The sequence below is a fragment of the Elgaria multicarinata genome, chromosome 8 (assembly GCF_023053635.1).
Source record: "Elgaria multicarinata webbii isolate HBS135686 ecotype San Diego chromosome 8, rElgMul1.1.pri, whole genome shotgun sequence".
In the NCBI taxonomy this organism is placed as follows: Eukaryota; Metazoa; Chordata; class Lepidosauria; order Squamata; family Anguidae; genus Elgaria; species Elgaria multicarinata.
The window spans coordinates 101969647-101990815 of record NC_086178.1 but is presented as its reverse complement, the minus strand read 5'-3'; the positions used below and the strand labels follow the sequence as shown (position 1 = coordinate 101990815).

At 46.0% G+C, this 21169-nt stretch overlaps 1 protein-coding gene across 1 annotated transcript in view; it reads left to right on the top strand.

Moving 5' to 3' along the window:
- Positions 1-20692, top strand: part of MMRN2 (multimerin 2) — a 33459-nt gene extending 12767 nt beyond the window's left edge. Inside the window, exons 2-7 of the mRNA XM_063133115.1 lie at positions 5974-6096; positions 7965-8071; positions 9520-9594; positions 10763-10915; positions 11806-13665; positions 19564-20692. Of these exons, the coding sequence (XP_062989185.1) occupies positions 5974-6096; positions 7965-8071; positions 9520-9594; positions 10763-10915; positions 11806-13665; positions 19564-19946 (2701 nt within the window). The 3' untranslated portion in view covers positions 19947-20692. The remainder of the gene's footprint in view (positions 1-5973; positions 6097-7964; positions 8072-9519; positions 9595-10762; positions 10916-11805; positions 13666-19563) is intronic.
- The last annotated feature ends 477 nt before the right edge of the window (positions 20693-21169 follow it).

Here is a 21169-nt window from a genome sequence, read left to right as displayed (position 1 = left end):
TGAGCCCGCGGTTCAACCAGGAAGTCTAGGCCGCACTAGGCCCAGACTTCCTGGCTGAACCGCGGGCTCAATTGAAGAAGCCGACGGACCACGGATGGAGGTAGGTAAGGCCCCCCTCCCCCTTGGTCCCTTACTGGGCTCTGCCACCATCGCCGCACGGGCGGCGACGGCGGCAGGGCCCGGTAACCCCCCCGCCTTCCTCTCCCAGCCTTACCTGGCACCACTCCCCTCCACTGCGGAGCTCCGATTCGGAGCCGGAGCTCCGCGGCAAAGAGGAGTGGAGTATGGGCAGAGCGGCGCGGAGTGGCGCGGAGTGGAGCGGGCTGATCCGAAATTTTCGGATTGGTCCGCGGGGCGGAGCGGGGGGTCCGTGCACACCCCTAATGATTTTTTCCTTCAATCTCCATTCCTTCGCACCTGTGCATAAATGTAATGGATCTTAATTTTTTTTTTTTTTAATGAAAACTGACACTGCCTACATAGGCAAATTAATTGTATTTGCCTCACAAAAGCGAGATTTGTATCAAGTCTACACTGCATTTACTGGCGCTATGTGTGCCACAGAAGGAGTAGATGCCCACCTCCTCCCCAATTCCTGGCAAGGGTGGAGCTTCTAGAGGGGGTGGAGTTTGAGTGCCAAGGGGCCAGGGGGCACCAGGCCTTCCTTGATGTATATTTTAGTCTGGAACACTGATAGTTCTCTGCTTGTTTCATCCGTTGGACTACAGCTCCTATCACGCTCTGGCTGGGGATGACTGGGGTTGTAGTCCAACACATCTGATGGGCCCCAGGTTGGGCAAGGCTGTACTAGTCCATGGATTGTGAAAAGAAGGCAAGATACGGGGAGCTAATTTCTTTGGGGAGAAGAAGACAATCAAAGGAAGAGAGGCCTTTTTGGAAAAAGGATTTTTCCCTTCCAGAAAACAGACCTATGCCTGAGGCTGGCAGACTTCCCAAAAAACAAAATATAACCATGAGAGCCCAAAGCTGGCAATCCAATGTGTTTTCATTTGCAGGAGAAAGCAGTAAATGGGTAAAAGCTGCAAGGGGGAAGTTTGAGAGCACTGCTTTGTAAAGTTCACAGAGTGTGCAAGTGTTGCCTTTCTCTGTGTTACCTCACTTGAGCTAAAAGTTTCAGAGCATCTGTTCACTAGTTCCCCCTCCCACAGGAGAGATCCCCAGAAAAACTGCCGCACTTTTTCACCAAATCACAGACTAATACTGCTCTATTTCCATGTTTAGAATATGAGGGTTCTCTGGGGTGGGGTGGGGATGAGATGGCAGAGTCCTGAAATGGTAGAATGGACTGTGTGCCATTTCATATGTTAAAAACCAAAACCACCCCTGCATGTAGAAAACTAACACATTATGGAGAGAAGTCACTTTGCTACTTTTCTTCCTGCAGGGACATTTACAAAAACACACACGGAGGAACGTTATGATTCTTTGTTTGTTCACTATTATAAAAATGTAAACCCTGCCCTTCAAAAAGTTTCGTTTCCTATTGTAGCTTATAAATATCAATAAAACATAAGCCATAAAATACAATAGTTTTAAAATTACATAATACATAAATAAAAGCACGAGATTGATTCCAAGGGGAGTAAAACTATTTAAAGTCTTGGGAAAATAAAACTCCCCCTTTTTTTGCCTGATGCCAAAAAGAGAGCCAGTTGATGCCAGGAGAACCTCCCTGGGGAAAGCATTGTACTACTGGAACACCACCACTGAGAGGTACACACACACACACACACACACACACACACACACTTGTGTTGCCACCCACAAACTCCAGCAATGGAGTTTCAAAAACACTTAACTTGGGCTGGATTACACCTCTTGTTCTTCAGTGGTTTCCTCCTGTAGTATGCTATGCTTCCCCCTCTCTCCTCACCCACATCGCCTCTGCAGGGCTGACCTCAGCTTTATGTATTTTCCCATTGTTTCTGCCACTCAGGCCCCCAAAGCAAAAACTTTCCCATGTATGGAGTTTATCAGAGCTTGAGTTCCTCTGGTCCAGTTCCAAGATATAAGACTGCAGCGGAGTCCCATGCATTCTTTGGAGGCTGCAAGTGTACTCCACCCCTGGAAAGCCACCACCCTCGTTCAATGCAAATCTTCTTAAAACAGCCCAGGCGGAAAGGTCTTCTGACCTTTCCAAATTCCCCGCATGACGCTGGTGGCATTGTGTTAACATTTTATGGTTTGTTCTGTTGCTTACCCCACCTGCCTTTTTACAAGAGGGGAGTATTTATATCAGCACAATGCGACGGGAACAGTGTTCCCACCCCCTGGCTCGAGAGAACTTGCCTGCCATAGTTGGTGACTTCTAACACAATTCGGTATAGAACTAGATTAAGGGCTCCTTACCACATAGCAATGACCCAGTTCATATGTAAAAGCTAACTGTGGGTTGTTTAACCTATGATTAGCTATAGCCACAGGCAGTGAGTGAGTGCACTGTCTCCCACGTGCTTATCACTTCTGCTTTCAAGCCACAACCCAGGAACAGGGTTGACATCCAAACCCAGAACTCTGGGTTGTTTAGGGATTAAACTATCCAGAGTTAACCCAGCAATAAACTATGGGCAATTGTTGAATCTGGGTTGCTTAACCTCTAAACAACCCAGAGTTCCAGGTTCAGATATAATGATAACAACCCAGGAATGGGGCACTCCTGGGGTGTTGATTGAAAGCATAAGTGAGAAGCATGTGGATTCAGGCTAGGGGTGTGCACGGACCCCCCCCGCTCCGCTTCACTTGCAGATCCGCCATTTTCCAGATCGGGCCACTCCGCCCCGCCCCCGCTCCGCCCACTTCCGCTCCGCTCCGCTCGGAGCTCCGGATCCGGATCCGGAGCTCCGTTTCCCCCCCCCATAGGCTTGCATTGAAAGCTAAAAAATTATACAACTTTTTTTCTGTTCAAGTTAGAAACCTCACGTTTGGCACAATGACACCTCATGGGGGTATACACACGCACGCCAAGTTTCAAAGCAATCCCATCATCCCCTGATTTTTGGGGAAATTTTGAAAATCGGGCACCCCATTCACACCCCTTTCCATAGCTCCGTCAATTTGCACGTTAGAAACCTCAAACACGCCACCATGAAAGCTTATCCAGGGATACAAACGCACGCCGAGACTCAAGGCAGTCCCATCATCCCCTGATTTTTGGGGAATTTATGAAAATTCAACACCCCTTTCCATAGCTCCGTCAATTTTGCACGTTAAAAAAACCCCTCAAACTCACCACCATGACAGCTTATCCAGGGATACATGCGCACGCCGAGACTCAAGGCAGTCCCATCATCCCCTGTTTTTTGGCGGGGCTTAAACCTGCAAAATTTGGAACTTCCAAAACTCCAAGTGAGCGCAGGAAGGACTTCTCCCCTGAGTCAAAGCCACACACACACAACATCCCTGCGAGGTGGGCAGGGGAGGAGGGAGGGAAGGCAGGCAGGCATGCAGCTGGCATTTCTGGGGGCATAAGGAAGTGAGCCAAGGATAAGCCAGTAATGCATATAAAATGGAATAAATCAATAAATAAACAAAGGAGGGGTGGAGTTAAAAGCAGCAGTGTTGCTCAATAAACAGCAAGAAGATTTTTTTAAAAAAGGCTATATCTGTCTTTTACCAGCAATAGGGGGACGTGCCCGGGGGAGGGGGAAGCAGCTGCCAGTTCAACTCAAGACAGCCACCAACAGCTCTGAGATTAAGAAGTAAACGCTCACTTCAACTCATAACAGGCATCGCTCCACCACTAAGAAGTAAACGCTCACTTCGACTCATAATAGGCATCGCTCCACCACTAAGAAATGAACGCTCACTTCGACTCATGATAGGCATTGCTCCACCGTTTTACTCTCTTTGGAAGGCTCTAATGGCCTTCCAGTGCAGGAGAGAGTGGGGGCACATCCACGATGAGATGCCCTAGGGGAGCTCATCCCCTTGCACCACATCTTTTCAGTTGTTCCCCAAAGTTAGGGTGGGGAGCAGTGCTGTGTTTCTATCTCTTATTCTTGGCTTAGTATATGATTTCAGGTTGTGTTTGTGCATTTGGTGGGGCTACTGTGTTAAAAAACACGGGGAAAAGCCTGTTCAGATGAAGAAAGAGAAGTTTCCCAGAATCCCAAGTTACCCGTTTTGCCTATGCCCTCCTCTAACTTTGGGATCATGTGATCATGACCGGGAGCTGACTCTGCCCCTCAGCCCTTTGAAAAAGGTATTTTTCCCGCCGATTTTTTAAAAACTTCTAGCGCGCGACCCGCACGACGCAGAAAGTTGAGAGTAGTCTCAAAATGACCCCCATCCACGACTCTCTGTGCACAAGAATTTTCAGAACGATAGCTTAAAAACCAACCCAGTTATGCCCGAGTCTTTCCCTCAATGCAATCCTATGGGCGAAAAGCCGAAAACGCTGTTTGAGCCACGCGGTTGACCCGATTTTCAAAAAAATATAGCACGCGACCCGCACAACGCAGAGAGGTGAGAGTGGTCTCAAAATGACCCCCATCCACGACTCTCTGAGCACAAGAATTTCCAGAATGATAGCTTCAAAAAGAACGTAGTTATCCGCGATTATTTGCCGCAATGCAATCCTATGGCGAAATGTTTTCAAGATGGCGACCGGAGCGCTCCGCCTGAACTAGGAGCTCCGAAAAATGGTCGCTTCTCTTCGCCTTGCTTCTAGGGGTCCGCGGTCGGCTCCTACTCCGCCTCTGGGTAAGGCAGAGCAGGCCAATCCGCTACTGCTTCTACTCTCCTAATCGGAGCGGATCACACCCCTAATTCAGGCCATGGCTAGACCAGGCCTATATCCCGGGATTGTCCCAGGATCATCCCTGTGCATCCAAATGACACACAGGGGATCCTGGGAGCAGGCAGGGACGACCCCTCCATTTGCCTGGGATAATACTTAGGTCTAGCTAGGGCCTCAGTGAGCTTTTTCACTGCTGCTTGGCTCCAACAATTCCTTGGTTAAGAAATCCACATCCGTGTGTGTGTGTGTGTGTGTGTGTGTGTGTGAGAACCAGAAAATTTTGTAATGTCACAAAGGCATGGAACTACCTTTCTTTTATTTGCACCAAAGTATATAGTGACCCTGTTCAGACAACACACTAAGCAGGGTGGTTAAGTATTTTGAGATAAACATAATGGCTGAGCAAGTTGTGTGAACCATAACTTAGCATGTTGTGTGAACCATTCCTAACCATGGCACCTACATTACCATGGTTTAAACACACTCACTAATAATTTGCTGCAAAAGGGTTAGGGGCCTAACCATGGCTTAGCATTTCAACTGAACAGGGTCAGCAAGTAGAGTACAGTGGTGTACTAGAACCAGGGTCAAAGTGCTGAGACTTTTTTATTAGCAGGGGCACTGAAATATATATATATATATATATATATATATATATATATATATATATATATATACACACACATAGTGTGGAGAATGTAAATAGGGAGGCATTTTTCTCCCTTTCCTATAATACTAGAACCTGGGGTCCTCCTGTGAGGGAGAGTCAGGACAGATAAAAGGAAGTCCTTTTTCACATAGCACATAGTTAAACTATGGAATTCACTACCACAATCTGTAGTAATGACCCCCAATTTGGATGCTTTTAAAAAGGGGTTGGATAAATTCCTGGAGAAGGCTATCCTAATGGCTATATCCTACCTCCAGTATCAGAGGCAGTAAGCCTATATATACCAATTGCTGGGGAACATGGGTGGGATGGCGCTATTGCACCTGTGTAATGCTTGTGGGTCTCTGGTCGACAGTTGGTTGGCTACTGTGTAAGCAGAGTGCTGGACTAGACGGACCCTTGGTCTGATCTCTTCCTATCTTCTTCTGTTTTTATTCCTTCTAAGCTTAGAAGGAATAAGCTGGTAAAAATGATGATGCTTTGCCCGATTTATAGAGTGGATAGTTTTGATATTTCTTTCCTGCATTTCCTTCTTCTTGCCTAGGAACTGGTGCTCCTTCATTCAGTCCCGGCTGGTCACATATGCAGCTGCTTGTAAGACAGAGAAGTATGTCATTAAGTCACAGCAACCGTGTCCAAATGGGACTCCAGAATGCCAGAAGATCATGTAAGTTTCATGATAGCTTTATGGCAGAGGTGCAGAACTTGTGGCCCTTCACATGTTTTGGCATACAACTTCCATCAGCCTTAGTGAGCACAGCCAGTGTGGAGGGATGATGGGAGTTATAGGCCAAACTATCAGGAGAGCCACAAGTTGCCCACCTGTACTTTAAGGCCTTGCCTACCATATGAATATACAGGTTTATATATCAGCTTAGATGTCATGGCTTCCCTACAGAATACCGAGGGGTTGTAGTCTGTCGAGTGCCTTTAGGCCAGGGGATGCCTACTAAATCAGTTTAAGTGTTATGCAGAAGTGCCCCAGCCTGCCTCTTTTGCGAATGACACTGCTGCCTGCGACATTATTAATGCATGGGCGAAATAAACATGAACAGAAGTTCATTGAATGTCACAAACTGGAAAGCCAAGTTTGAGAAGTTCAGTTGTGAACCGCCCAGAGAGCTTCGGCTATTGGGCGGTATAAAAATGTAATAAATAAATAAATAAAAAAATAAAAATAAATAAATTATTTGCCAGATCAGATCAGATTATCAGGTCAAGACCATTCTCTTCTCCCAGGCATTTTAACAGCATTTAACAATGTGAAGTTTGTTTTTAATGGACCCCAGAATTGTTTTTTTTAAATGGATACTGTTGTTGTTTTTATACTGTTTTTATGTTTTTAAAAATTTTGTATACTTTTAATGTTTACTATTTTTAATTGTTGTAAACCGCCCAGAGAGCTTCGGCTGGGGGGCGGTATATAAATGTAATAAAATAAATAAATAAATAAATATGTAAGATGTTCAAATCTGATTGTTTAATTGTAACCAGAAGCAGAAGCTCAACCAGTGCTAAATGAGCTGGACTGGCAATATAGATGGTTTGATCTTTTGCCCAAAGAAGAATTCAGCAGTAGAGTTGAAGTTCTATCAGCAAGAGTTTCCATTTTTCTTAAATTTATCAGGGAATTCAGATACTGTAATGTTTCTCAGCCTACTTGATAATGGCAGACTCAAGGAAGCTCCCCAACCTTGGGCAAAAAGAACCATGCAGTCTGGTGACCTGCCTTTAAAAAAACACAACCCACTCCCCTGAACTCGAGTAAAGCTGCCAGTATTTGGCTCCAAGGAACTGTACAGTCTGTGAGGGAGAATCTGCACATCGTTCCGAGATCGCTTCTAAGCGACCCCAGTGTGGCGTGAAAGCGAGCATGTAACTTGCCTTTTGAAGAGCCGACGAAGAGACGTCCTGCCGCTGCCGCCGGCACCCGCAGACCTCCTCGCCAAGCGGCGAGGAGAGCTCGGCTGAAGAAGGCGGGGTTGAGAGCGGAAGAAGCTCTCCATCCCGCCTTCTTCCCCCGAGCTCTCCGTCCCAGCCGGCGAGGAGGGAGTTGGGTGGCGGCGGCGGCGGCGGGAAGGACGTCTCTTCGTCGGCTCTTCAAAAGGCAAGTTACACGCTCGCTTTCACGCCGCACTGGGGTCGCTTAGAAGCGATTTCGGAACGATGTGCGGATTCCCCCCTAGGTTCAAGTAAGCTTACAAATGAATCCAACAAACCCAGCCTGCTACGTGATCAAGTGTTGTCTGAGAGCTTTGTCATTTTGGACACCGAATGGAGTAATCAAATGCTTAATTAGCACACAGAAATTCAATATCGTTAAGGCCAGTTACTGATCCTGTGACTTATTCAAAAGTGTACATGCAATGAAAAAGGAGAGTGCAGCTTGATATTCCCCACCCCTAAATTAAAAAAAAAAAAAGCTTTCCTGATTCATAGCCTCTTGGCGTAAACAGTGGGTCCCACCTATTACCTGTCAAGTGTGTTGCCCACCTGTTACCTGTCAAGCATTTCTTTTCTCCCCCACCCATCTAGGTACAGAGTGGCTTTGAAACCAGTCTACCAGATAAAACAAAAAGTCATCACCTCTTTGCACTGGAAGTGCTGCTCTGGCTACATTGGCAAGAACTGTGAATACCACGGTAAGGAAGGTCACGAGGCAAAGAAATGTTGACATAGCAGGAACGACATTCTCTATAATATTCTGGGTCATATTATAGGATGTACATAATTTGTGGAGGGTGCTGGCCACGTTTGTTCAGTCCACCTCTTACCCCAAGCTTCCTTCTGACAGCAAGCGCTGGGGTGTGGGAATATTTGCCACTCAGCAACTTCTCCTGCTGCAGAGCTAACCACAGAAAAACTTGTCCACATGGAAGGAGTCCACCACATGGCTCCATCCCATGCCAGAGATTGTCCCAGACTCCAGAAAGGGTGTAGGAAGGAGCAGTTTCTGATACTTCACTAGAAGCACAGGAAGTAAGCATGTCATTAAGTAAACATGTCCCAACCCAGAAGGGTCCCATAGATTAGCCTTCTTCAACCTGATGTTCTCTGGAGGATTTGGACTATATAAACCCCATTCTTCCTGACCATTAGTAGTACTGGCTGAGGCTGATGGAGAATTGTCTGGAGGAATCCAGGTTGCAAAAGAGGTAAGAAGAAGTGGGGACGGTGGCACACCAAGAGCGAATGTAGCAGTTGCTAAAAAACTGAGCAGTGAAGCAGGAAGTCCCCAGTTCAAATCTTGCCTCTGCCATGAGCAGACTAGGTAATGTGCCTTACTCAACTTCCATGGCTTGCATCCTGAGAACCATAACTGGGAGAAGGATCACAGGAAGGGACTTTGCCATTCTCCACTCCCCTCTGCAGCTGCCTGTGCTCCTGAAAAGCCCCTCAGGGGGATTTGGGGACCTTCTTGAACAGCTTGCGATGGGGTGCTAGGTACTGCTAGGGGAGGGGAATAGGCCAAAACTGAGAGAGGGTGCCTTGTATGAGGGGTGTTCCACCCAGTTTTTGGATGCTCCTCTTCTTATGCTGCACCCCTACCCCCCCACACACACTCTGCAACATAGTCCACACTGTTCAGGAGGGCCATCCAATCCTCTGGAGAAGCTTTTTGGGGCACAGACAATTGCAGAGGGGAGGGGAGGATAGCAGAGTCCCTTTCCGTGAATGTCCTTCCCTTTGGTATCCTCAGGATCCGGACCTCTCTCTCTCTCAACCTCAATCTGTCCCATCTGCAAAATGGGGACAATTCTGGCCTATTTTACGGAGCTTTTGTAGGGATGTTAAAAGATATATGTAAAATACTTTGAACTAAAGGGTATTATTATTATTATTATTATTATTATTATTATTATTATTATTAATAATAATAATAATAATAATAATAATAATAATAATAATAAGTTAGGTGCTATAATATGCATGCCAATACATCAACATGTCTGGCAGAAATAGATTAAAGTTTAGGATGCCTTATGAATGAAGTACTCTACCTAAATACATATTTTTCACCAACCCACTGAACTGTGAAAAGCCAAGATGGCACAAGGAAAACCACTGATATATCAAACTTCATTTGCAGAGCCTAATTTTCTTCAAGAGCCCACCAAACAGCCGGGAGGCTGGGAGGAAAAAAGAGAAGCATTCTCAAGCCAAAGTATGTTTTCAGCACATTGTTTCACAATTAGAATACTGTGTCTCTTACCCTGTTGTAATGAAACCCAAAGCTTAAGTCCTTTTGTATGGCATTTCTTTATACTGTTACTAGATGATGATGATGATGATGATGATGATGATGATGATGATGATGATGATGATATGGAGAAGGCCTGTTCATGGTAAAAGGAGGTCCCTCGATAATAAGTAACAATTGATAATGATTCATAATTGTCATTATCCTTTATTTATATACTACTTTTTGCATGAGATAGACTTATGCAAAAAGATGGTGCCAATGGGAGGATTCCCCTACCCCCGTTTGCTGCATGATGGGATTCTTTACTGAGATTGTAGCTGTGGGAGGTGGGAGTAGGGGAGCCTTAAATCTCCCTGACTCCCTGTGTGCTGTGGTGACCTGCCTTGCTTCCATTTGCAGGAGAAAATCAGAGAGCTTGACATAGTGGTGGAATGGCTGGACTGGCATTTCTCCTGGGCCTCTGGATCACAGGGATTGATTGATTGATTGATTGATTGCATTTATATCCTGCCTTTTTCCTCCAAGGAACCCAAGGCAGCATACATAACCCTCCTCTTCATTTTAGCCTTACAACAACCACCCTGTGAGGTAGGCTGGGCTGAGAGTCTGTGACTGGCCCAAAGTCACCCAGTGAGTTTCCATGGCTGAGTGGGGACTAGAACCCGGATCTCCCGACCTAGTCCAACACTTTAGCCACTACACCACCCTGACCCTTTTGAGGCTGAGCTGGCCCTACCAATATTCAGAGTGAGTTGGTCACCTCAGGCAGCTGATTTTGAACGTCATGAAAGGGCAGCAAACTGTTAATTATTTAATCTGTCTAATCTATTAGTCTTGCATTTTTATGGCCAGGCAGAGGGAGAGGAATTTCCAGGTGCCAGAATAACTCCCCTGGCCTTGACTTGGGGGTGGAGGTGCAGCACATGTTGTTCAGCCATCGCTGTGGTGGCAGGCAGAGTGGGGCAGGCAACTGGAGCAGGAAGTGGGTGATCATCCCTTCATTAACCATGTATAAAGTTGCTCCGCAATGGTTTCAAATGCTTTCCTCATTTGGGGGACCACCTTCCATATGGAGGTCGCCACAAAAGGGTTTATCTGTTGTCGTTTCTTTTCATCCAATATCATTCAGGAGAAGCTCTAGAAGTCCATCAGAGCCACGAAGCTGTGTTGGCGGACCTGCAGAATGATATTCATCAGGCAACAAGCAACTTGGGAAGCTTACAGAACGCGCTTCAGCCTAACATCAATAGCACAAGTGGAGAAGAGAACCACAAACAATCAGGTGTGTGAGAGAGGGGAGCAGCCTCAGAAGCCACAGGGGTAGAGGGAAGCACAAGTCAAGGACATGCAACCCAATGGACATGCAACCCAATTCAGTATGGCTGGTCCACTGAAGGTCTCTCTCTCTATGATCATGTTCAGACAACACTAGGGCACTAACCCTTTTGCAGCAAATGGCTAGTGAGCATGTTTAAACTGTGGTTATGTAACCACCATGGATACATCACATGACACACTAAGTCATGATTCACATGACATGCTAAACCATAATGTTTAGCTTAAAATGCTTAACCACTGTGGCAAAGCATGTCGTCTGAACAGGGTCTCTATATATTCTAATTCTACCTTTCCTCCCTTCCTGCAAGATGCTCAGGGTGTGGGTCTTCCCTCTCCGCTGCCTCCATTTTATCCTCATAGCAATCCCTGTGAGGTAGGTGTAGTTAGGCTGAGAAATAGTGGCTGGTTTCAGATCACACAGAAGTTCATGACTAAATTGGAGAAGGAGTTGAAGAATTAGATTTTTATGGTCAGTAACTGTGTGTGCAAGTGAGACATCAGGACTTACAAATACATGGACATGTGTGTGTATGTGTCATAGATATTTAGCAGCTTTTTCACGGTTTCTCATCCTAACCACAACTACCTGTTGTTAAGTGGTAGGATGGGGTGAGGGATTGACCATGAATGCCACCCTGAGCTCCTTGGAGGAAGGGTGGAATTAGAATGTAATAAATTATAATTTTGTCCTGCTTGCCTTGCCCAATGGTTGTCCTCTGCTGGAGGCAGGATGCTGGATTAAACTGACACACCTTTAATTTGATCCATCAGGGCTCCTTTTATGTTCCTATATTGTCACAGTGTGTGAATTCTTGTTTCTGCGTTGAATTTTAGATGCCCAGGAACAATTCCTCCAGCGAGCACTTTTGCCCCACATGGAGAGTTTCTTAAAGGAGCATTTGAATCCTGTCTGGACAAGCTTCAATAAAAGTCTGCAGGATCTTTCTATTGCCCTGAAAAACCTTTCGCAGAATGTTGCGGCCAATCGGAAAAGCATAGAGAGATTCCAAGAAAGCACTGTGCCCAGGAAAGATTTCCAAGAGCTGGGAACCAAGTTCGAATCCAAAGTCCAAGCCAACGTCCTGAAGGTGGACCAGATGAAGAGAGAGATAGAGAGTCATTTACACCTACACCAGGCGGCTATCCACTACAACCTCACCATGATCAAAGCAGACACCGACATGAAGCTCAAGAGACACCACAAAATACAACACATTTATTGGTTGGCTTTAAACAGCAGCGTAACAGACATTAGACAAGAGCAGAACAAGCGGCAAGATGAGCTGGAGACCCTGAACAGAAACCTAGCGGGGCTGCTGATACGATTTGGAAGCCAAAAGGAGGTACTGGCTGAGACAGACGTTCAGTTCCTGAATCGGACTCTGGCAGGCCACACTCAACAGCTAAAGTATCTCTTTGAGGAATTTGATGATTACAAAGAACTAACTGACAGAATAGAGAGCTTAAGAATCAGTTCACTGCAAGACATAGGTGAGCTGAGAGTAGCTTTAATGGAGAAGAGTCTTATCATAGAGGAATACAGAGTAGATCTGGAAAGGAAGATTCTGGCTCTCAACAATACTCTGGGAAACGTTCAAGAAAGCTACTGGGAACTGCAGAGTTCTATGAAAGCATGCCACTGTGAAAATCTCCCTTCAGGCATTGGCATGGAAGACGAAGCGAACGCCACCAAGGTCAACAGAGAAGAAATGAAGCAACTGGAGGCCCATTTAAAAGATCTTGCTGCGGCTTTCCCCCTTATACATCAGTCTCTAGATTTCCAACAGGAACAGAGTAGGAAGCTGGAAGGCGGCATGTCTCTGCTTAAGTCTCACACCGAGTCTTTGTCTGAAAATATTGGCATCCTGAAAAGAAATGATGAGAAGATGCATGGGCACATCAAGTATCTCAACAGCTCCTTCAGCTCCCTGCTGGTAGATGCAATGAGACACGAGAGAGCGCTTGAGGCCTTGCTTGGAGAGGAAATTATGGAAGCCTTGTCTGAAGATGACCCCGGGACTTCATTGTCATCGCTTCAGGTGATGACTGTTGGATTAATCTCAGACAGCCTCCAGGAGCAAAATTCGAAACTGGAATCTCTGATGAAGAGAATTCGCTATTTGGAGATGGTTTACCAGAACAACCCCAACACTCATAAGTCTCCAGAGCATCCTGTCCCTGAGAAACAAGCAGAGGACACTGTGCAAGAGATCAGCACCCAACATGGTAGAGTGGAAGACATGGAGCCAAACCATGAAGCTGCTGTGGGGGATGCTCTGGACAATCCTGCATATCATGATCTCATGACCTTAAAAAAAGATATTGGGAACCTCAGCAGGGAAATGAAGAAATACTCATTGCAATGGGACCACATCTATTCGTGCTGTAATCAGACTAAGATCGACCTAGTAGAAACACTCAGCATTTCCATGGGGAATTTGAAAGAAGACCTTGAGTCAACCCAGCAAAGCTTTGAAGAACACCTTCAGATCTTCCAAAAGCTCTTTGGAAGTCACAAAGAATTAGCTGCTGCAAATGTAACTTTGAATGTTGCAAAGATTCAGTCACTGATGGGCAGAATGATGAGGAAGCAGCTGAAAGGTCAAAAATTGAGAGACACAAAAGATCCCAGTGACCATAGAGAAGGTACCTTAAATGGAAGAAACAAGATACATACAGAGATCCTGGAGACAGGTATGTCCCCCCCCCCCAGCAGTGCTCTTTAATGACCTCATTGTGGTTTTCATGGCCTATGTCCATTGTATCGTTTATGCAGGGACCTGAGAGGACCTCAACAGATGTGTTTTTATTCACATACTGTAATTAGTAACTGTGCTATAGAACAACAACAACAAGAAGATTGAGACTGTGGAGGGGGAAGGAGGATTTAAATCCTCTGCCCCCACCTTGGCTCTGATCTCAATCTCACCCTCCATGCAACTGCTATCTGCATTGGGAGAGAAGCTCCTTTTGGTAATAGCAGCAGGTTCCCTCCCATTGTAAATCATAGAATCATAGCATCATAGAATCAAAGAATAGTAGAGTTGGAAGGGGCCTACAAAGCCATCGAGTCCAACCCCCTGCTCAATGCAGGAATCCACCCTAAAGCATCCCTGACAGATGGTTATCCAGCTGCCTCTTGAATGCCTCTAGAGTGAGAGAGCCCACAACCTCCCTAGGTAACTGATTCCATTGTTGTACTGCTCTAACAGTCAGGAAGTTTTTCCTGATGTCCAGCTGGAATCTGGCTTCCTTTAACTTGAGCCTGTTATTCCGTGTCCTGCACTCTGGGAGGATCGAGAAGAGATCCTGGGCCTCCTGGGCCTCCTCCCCTTTTAAGTATTTGAAGAGTGCTCTCATGTCTCCCCTCAATCTTCTCTTCTCCAGGCTAAACATGCCCAGTTCTTTCAGTCTCTCTTCATAGGGCTTTGTTTCCAGACCCCAGACCTCCTCAAATGCAAGCTTTGAAGAGGCCATCTGATTCTGGATCTCAGAAGGCACAAAGGGTTAGGTCCTTCCATACCATAGTCCTAATTTGGATTAGGGGTCTCCATGAGTTGTTGTTTCTAAGTCACACAATTACTAACTGGGTAAACAGCATCATGCCTGTTTTGACCCATGAAACGTGTATTGATGTACTGTCTGGACTGTTGATAAAGTTGCAACTCCATGTTAATTTGAGTGGGACCAGTTTGTTTACTAGGTCAGAAGCTTCCTTTAGATGCTTGAAGGACCATTTAGTGAGACAGGTGCTCTGAAGTGCCCCAGGGCATAGTGTGAGAGTCTATGGCCAGTGGGAGATTGCATGATGGAAGAAAGATGGGATATACATGTACTAAGTAAATAAGGAATCATTGCTGGTTCTCTGTTCTGGAGAATTGTCACAGTCATCGGACCTCTTTAGGTGCCTTACTGTCAATTTAAAGATCCTGACTGTTGCTTTAAGGAGAGAATAAGGTGGGGGACAGCCATGGGAGGCAGCACAGGCAGCCTGTAAGGGGTGCATATGGCCCATGGGCCGTGAGTTGCTAACCCTTACTTCAAGAGCTCCAAAGCAGCCAGAGAGCTACAGCCACAGTGACTCCCACCTTATTTGGGGAGAGCTAAAGCCTTGCTCAATGCAGCTAGTGGGGTGGAGGGTTGGCGATGCTAGCTTAGGGGCTCCATGCACACACATATAGATACACGTACACACTCATCCGAGCCATGCTGATACAGATTGCTCTCTTCTTGCTGCTTGCAGTAGTGGGAGAAGAGTGATGTGTATGATCTCTGGGGGAGGGAGTAGAGAGCAGGGAAATCACTGGGGCACTGTGTGTGCATGTGCATGTGCATGTGCGTGTGCCACAGCACCCATGAGGAAGAACACAGAAGTCTTGTGGGTTGTGCGCGTCTAATCTAAAGGGTGCCCTTTCCCCACAGTATAGAGATCAGTCTCTTGGATTTTCTCCGCTGCCTTCTAATAAGCTCCTTCTTGGTGTAAACCCTACTTTCTGTTGCTAGGCAAGGCTGGCTCCAGGCTTTTGCGGGCTCTTAGGTAAGGAGGCACACAAGGCGTGGCTGATTTGAGGTGGAGAGGTAGCAGTTTGCCCAGAGAAATCCAGAGTCCTCCTTGTGTGCCCCCTTTTTGTGTTGTGTGTGATCACGGCAGAAGCAGCATGTTGCTTCTGGCCCTGCACAGGGATGTGGGAGTTTGCAGGAGTTTTTAAACCAGTCCAGCCCTCAGCATATGCCCTACGTCATCAACCTCTGGCACCAGCCTTGATAGTATGGTTGCTCTTTCCCTCTAGCTGAATTCTGCACGGCAGGCAGAATTTCAGCAGGCAAGCCTTTCCACGACATTGCATTACCTTGCAGTGGAAAGTTGCACCCGTTGAATTTCTGATTGCCATGAAGATGTTAAGCTAAAGCCGCAGGGCTAGGGCACATTATGTTTGCCACAGAGAGGTGCCCCGGCCTCTCCTTAGCGATACAATTCCCTCCACCCAGTTAACACGTGGAAGACACACTATGTGCATTGGGGCAGCTCCCCTTTGAGTTCCCATGTTCTCCTCCCCAGAGCTTAAGATATGGAATATTAGCAGGCACATGGAAACCCAACAGGATGGCCCTGATGACTGTGTAGTCCTTTGTGCATAGAGAGTGTGAAGATCTGAAGAAGGGTCTGCAAGTGTGTTCAGCTGAAGATGCTTACGGAGCTCCTGTGATCGGAAACCCCAATAAAGCAGGGTCCATGACCACTGGAACTCTGTAAGCTGCTTTAGCTGAATGCGCGTTCAGAGCTCTTTTCAGACCTTCATGCTCAACACGCAAAGCCAGCCATGTGGCGATGCTGGGGGCAGGGCTTATGTGTGCAGCCTACCCAGTTTAGCTCTACCTGAGGGCAGGTGCACACCTGAGTAGGCCTAATGACTCCATAGTTCAGAAGTTCAGTGCTTTCCATGCTGAATTCCCCAGGTTCAATCCCGAGTCGAAAGGTTCAGGTAACATGTGATGGGAGAGACCTCTGCTTCAGGATACTGAAGAGCTACTGCCAGTCAGAGTAATCAGTATTGGGTTAGAAAAACAAATGCCTGACCTGTATGAAGTAGCTCCCTATATTCCAATTATATTAAGGTAGGGGTGGAGAACGTCAGGCCCAGAGGCCAAAACCCAGCCAAATCAGGCGTGGCCTTCTAGGGAACCCTGCCCCAGGGTTCCCTAGAAGGCCACGCCCTCTTCCCTGGCTCCACCCCTTCCTGCAATCACCAATCATTTGGTAGTTTTCCCAGCTTCTGTGCTATTTCCCCTCATTCTGAGAGGTTGAAATTCTTCTCCTAAGGCCTAGTGACTGCCAGTAAGAGCTTTTAGCTAAAACACCCTCACATTTTTGTCCTGGTCTTTTTGCCTCTGGCCCCGCCCGCCACTAGAACACAGGCCACAAAAGCTTCTCCGGGCTCAATACCCCTGCATCAATGCATATTACAATGTTGTCATGGCAAGATAAGGGTTCCCTGCATTACTCCCTACTTTGCAGCTAGGCAAAAGGTGCTGTAGGTGTCTACACTGAATGAGCTAAAGGTTAAAAGGGCTCAGTCAGTTTCAGGTAGACTTCGTGCCGGTAGGACTATCAGCACAGCAGTTTCCATATCTGACTCATAATTCTATCAAATTATCCTAAACGATAGACTAGGAAGCATCTGGACCCAGGCAAGCCACTTCTTTGTGAATGAGCACAAAGAGAGCACTTTGTTCATTATGCTCTAAAAAGGGTGCATCATTACAAAGGCACAGTGCTATTTTAATGCCAGCACTTCAAGCTAGGTCTAATGGCCACCAGTGAACCTTTTCCATTTAAATCAGAGTTTGCCTGGAGAGTGACAAGTCAGATGATTGCTGTTCTAGCAGGACAGCAATCCTAGTTGGGGGTCACTGGGGTGGGGGAGAAGGGGAAGGACACTTTAACCTCCCCCCACCTTCAGCCACCGCAAAGCAGTTGGGGTCACTAGGGTGGGTGAGTGGAAGGTTTTAGCCTGGACGTTTTGGAACTTTTCGCTGAGAGAGGGGCAGCGGTGAGGAGGGTCTTATGATGCAATACAGATTAGAGGGCTAAAAAAGAAGTTGGGGAGATTGTCCTAATGAGGCGTGATGAATTCCAAAGTGGTTTTGAGAATTGTTTCACTTCGTTGTATTGCACTGCAGCGCCATCTCCTGTCAGGAGAGTGGTTTTCAGTTGTTTTTGTTCCTGAGCTGTAGCTTAGAAGTGTTTTCAAGAAGCTGGGGCTTTAGGGCTTTGGATTTTAGGGACTGCTGTGTGTACTGTATTTGAAAGCACACGTCATTTAGCCATTTTCTTGTTTAGCTAAAAAAAAAAAAAAAAAAACCTAGCAGAAAACCCTCTCGTAACTGCAGGATAGGAAAATTCAATGTTGCTGTGGCGTCACCAGCCTCTGTGACGTCTATTATTAAACTTCTCCTTCGCTGCCACCAGCCTATTCTTTATCTTCTAAAAGAATGACGGGCATAAGAAACCTTTGTGTGTGAGGGTGCGTGTGTATTGTCTATCTGAAGTAACGTACTTGACTGAGCAGACGGGGTTGTTCAACAAAATAAGAATAAAGTTTATTCATATAAAGATTTTAAAAGACACTTTTAAGATTATTCTACTTTATCCACATACATCTACCTCCCTCCACCTTCCAGGGAATACTAACCACCTCCAAATCCCAGAACCCCACTTTCTTAATACTATCCTGAAATAAGACTCTACTAAACCTCACTCACTCCTCCCCTCACTAACACCCTAACCCTGACTGACTCTTCTCACTGCCCCCAAACTCCTTAACTGCCTTTCACTCACCCTCCTCTCTCACCATTCAAATCCACCAACCAATCAGATGACACCACTCACACTGCTGACCATTCTAAAACACCCCCTACCCACTTACTTACCATTTCCTAAAAATAAAAGAACTGGCCACAGCAAATCCAAACCTGAACCAAACACTTAAACATGCACATATAAACAATAACATAAATTATCATTTTGTCACAGTTGCCTTCTGCCGTTCTGCCATCCCACTTGCCCAGACAGCCACAGTTCAAGGATGCGACTGTACATTCTATACAAGGGTGACGTTTCAGGACCTTCCCTGCACCTGGCAATTGTAGTGCACCAGATGGGGATAACCAAAGCCCCCTACTTCCAAAAGCCCTTCCCTGCAGCACATAAGAACATAAGTAGTGCCATGCTGGATCAGACCCAGGGTCCATCTAGTCCAGCACTCTGTTCACACAGTGGCCAACCAGCCATCGGCCAGGGATGAACAAGCAGGACACGGTGTAACATCACCCTTCCACCCATGTTCCCCAGCAACTGGTGCACACAGGCTTACTGCCTTGAATACTGGAGATAGCACACAACCATCAGGGCTAGTAGCCATTGATAGCCTTCGTGTCCAGGGATTTATCCAACACTTGATAGGTCATTCTAAAATCTGGGGGAAACATACAAAATGGTCTCCATGTCATGTAGAGTTGCTGATTAGGATGATGGCACCTGTGCCAATGTATTAGCAAATCTGTCTTTGAGATCTCTGCCTAAGAGGTAAGTGGAGATAGGAGAGCTATTGGATACTCATTGGACTGGCCCATGACTTTTTTGGGTTTTACAGAAAATGTATAAATTTTACACTGGGAGGAGAGCAGCAGTCTTCTTGTTCTGTTGTATTTGCCAATGATATGAAAGAAAGCTGGGCACTATAGAAGACTTCGTTCTTCCAGTTGCAGGAGTCCTTTGAAAAACCATTCCCATAGTCCCCAGTGCCTATAAATGATGGGGTGGGGTGGGGAAAAAACTCCCCATTGCTCTCTTCACACACCTTAGTAAGGAGGGGGGAGTGTTTGTGGTGAGTGGGACGAGATGAGCTGGGAATTGTATAGCTTGGATCAAAATCCCAGAGTAGAATTTGCAGGTTTGTCTCACCTGGTTTTCAGAGTGGACCAAGCCAGGCTTGGGAGACCTTTGCCAGCATCTCTACCATTAACACAGAAACATTACAGGTATTTATCAAATCCCATTTGCTGTATAAGAACTTTTCTTTCCCCATGTAGGCACAGCTGTGGCATTTTATGTGAGATATCCAGACGAAAGAGAACAAGAGCCGAGCCCCAATGGAACACATCTTAACTATGGTGACGGTTACTCTCCTGAACAAGGCTACTTCAAGACCCCTCATAGTGGTGTTTACATGGTGGCCATCAGTGTGGAGCTCCCTCCAGGGCCCGCCCTGGGGCAATTGGCTTTTAGCAATGGACGCAGAATGGCACTAACAGGCCATAAGAAGAGAAAGGCAAATGGAAGCTCCGTCACTACTTTTGCACTAGTGGAACTCAAGAAAGGGGAGCGAATGTGGTTTGAACTGGTGCAGGGGGGTGCAGTGACACAGAACCCAGCTGGATCAAGCATGGCTGGATTTTTGATAGTCAAAACTTGAAAAGGGGCCACAATAAATGCAATAAATTATACTTCCTGTAAGCACAGCAAATTTACTAGTCTGATTGAAGACACTGACGGTGAGTTTTTGTTGTGTGTGTAGTTCTGTCCTTGATTTAGCTCAGTGCTGCTTTCTAGAAATATTTTGTTAGTTGCTTAGTAGTGTCACAACCACGAAGGTGAAATGGAATTCACTGTATTTCTTCCACATGCTGAAAAGAGTTGATGAATTGGATTGTAGTGACTGGTCACATCTTTGGTTCTGTTCTCCTTCCTCAGCCTCAAAAATAGTCCCACCTCTCTAATCCACAATTGCCCAGCCAGGCTGTAGTTGAAGTGTTGTGTAATGATGACTGTACATTAAAGCATGCTAAAATATATCACTTTAGGCTGCAGTACTATACACTTTTATCTTTAAGTCTCATTGACCTCAATAAGATTTGCTTCTGAATAGACATGTATGGCATGACACCTTTGATAAATCTTCTCCTTTTACCCTAGGTTGTAGTTTGCTTGGCCAATTTTAACATTTCACTCAAGCACAGGAATCATAAATACTTCCACTAATGAGTGTTTACCCCCCCCCAAAAAAACTCAGCATAGACATCAAATGGTAATTTCTAGACCAGACAACTATACATGATGAAATGTATAGGGCATGATTTGTAACTCATTTCCAACAACGCATAAGGAGAAATCTTCGGTCTTGTGAATATACATTTTGAAATGATCGACATGTACTTTGATAAAAATTAAACTTTTAAAATGCTACTGAGCTTTACATTCATTCTTCAGGTCTCTCTATTCCCAACACTTGCTTTAGAACTCTTCTTTACACATTTGTTGAAGCTAATATGCATTATCCAAACAAAGCTACATGCAGTGAAAAACACATTGACCTGGTTTGGATGACATGACAGCCCACCTTGGTTTAATTAACTCTTGGGGTCCCACACTATGTGCTCTCTACTATTATGAATATGCAAGCCCTAGCTGAAGGTTGCTGTGACTTGTCAGGTCTGAACCCGGGCTGCAGGGGCTATGAAGGTTAAAAAAACCACCTCTCTTTTAGGGCTATGTGACGGTTGTTTAATACTCAAATAACCCTTCCCCTGCCAAGGTTCTGGCAACATAAGCTACAGCAACCCCAGGATGACACTTGCATATTCATAATGATGGCCAGCATGTGCTGTGTTGTGGGAACTGGCCCACTGATTTCACTGG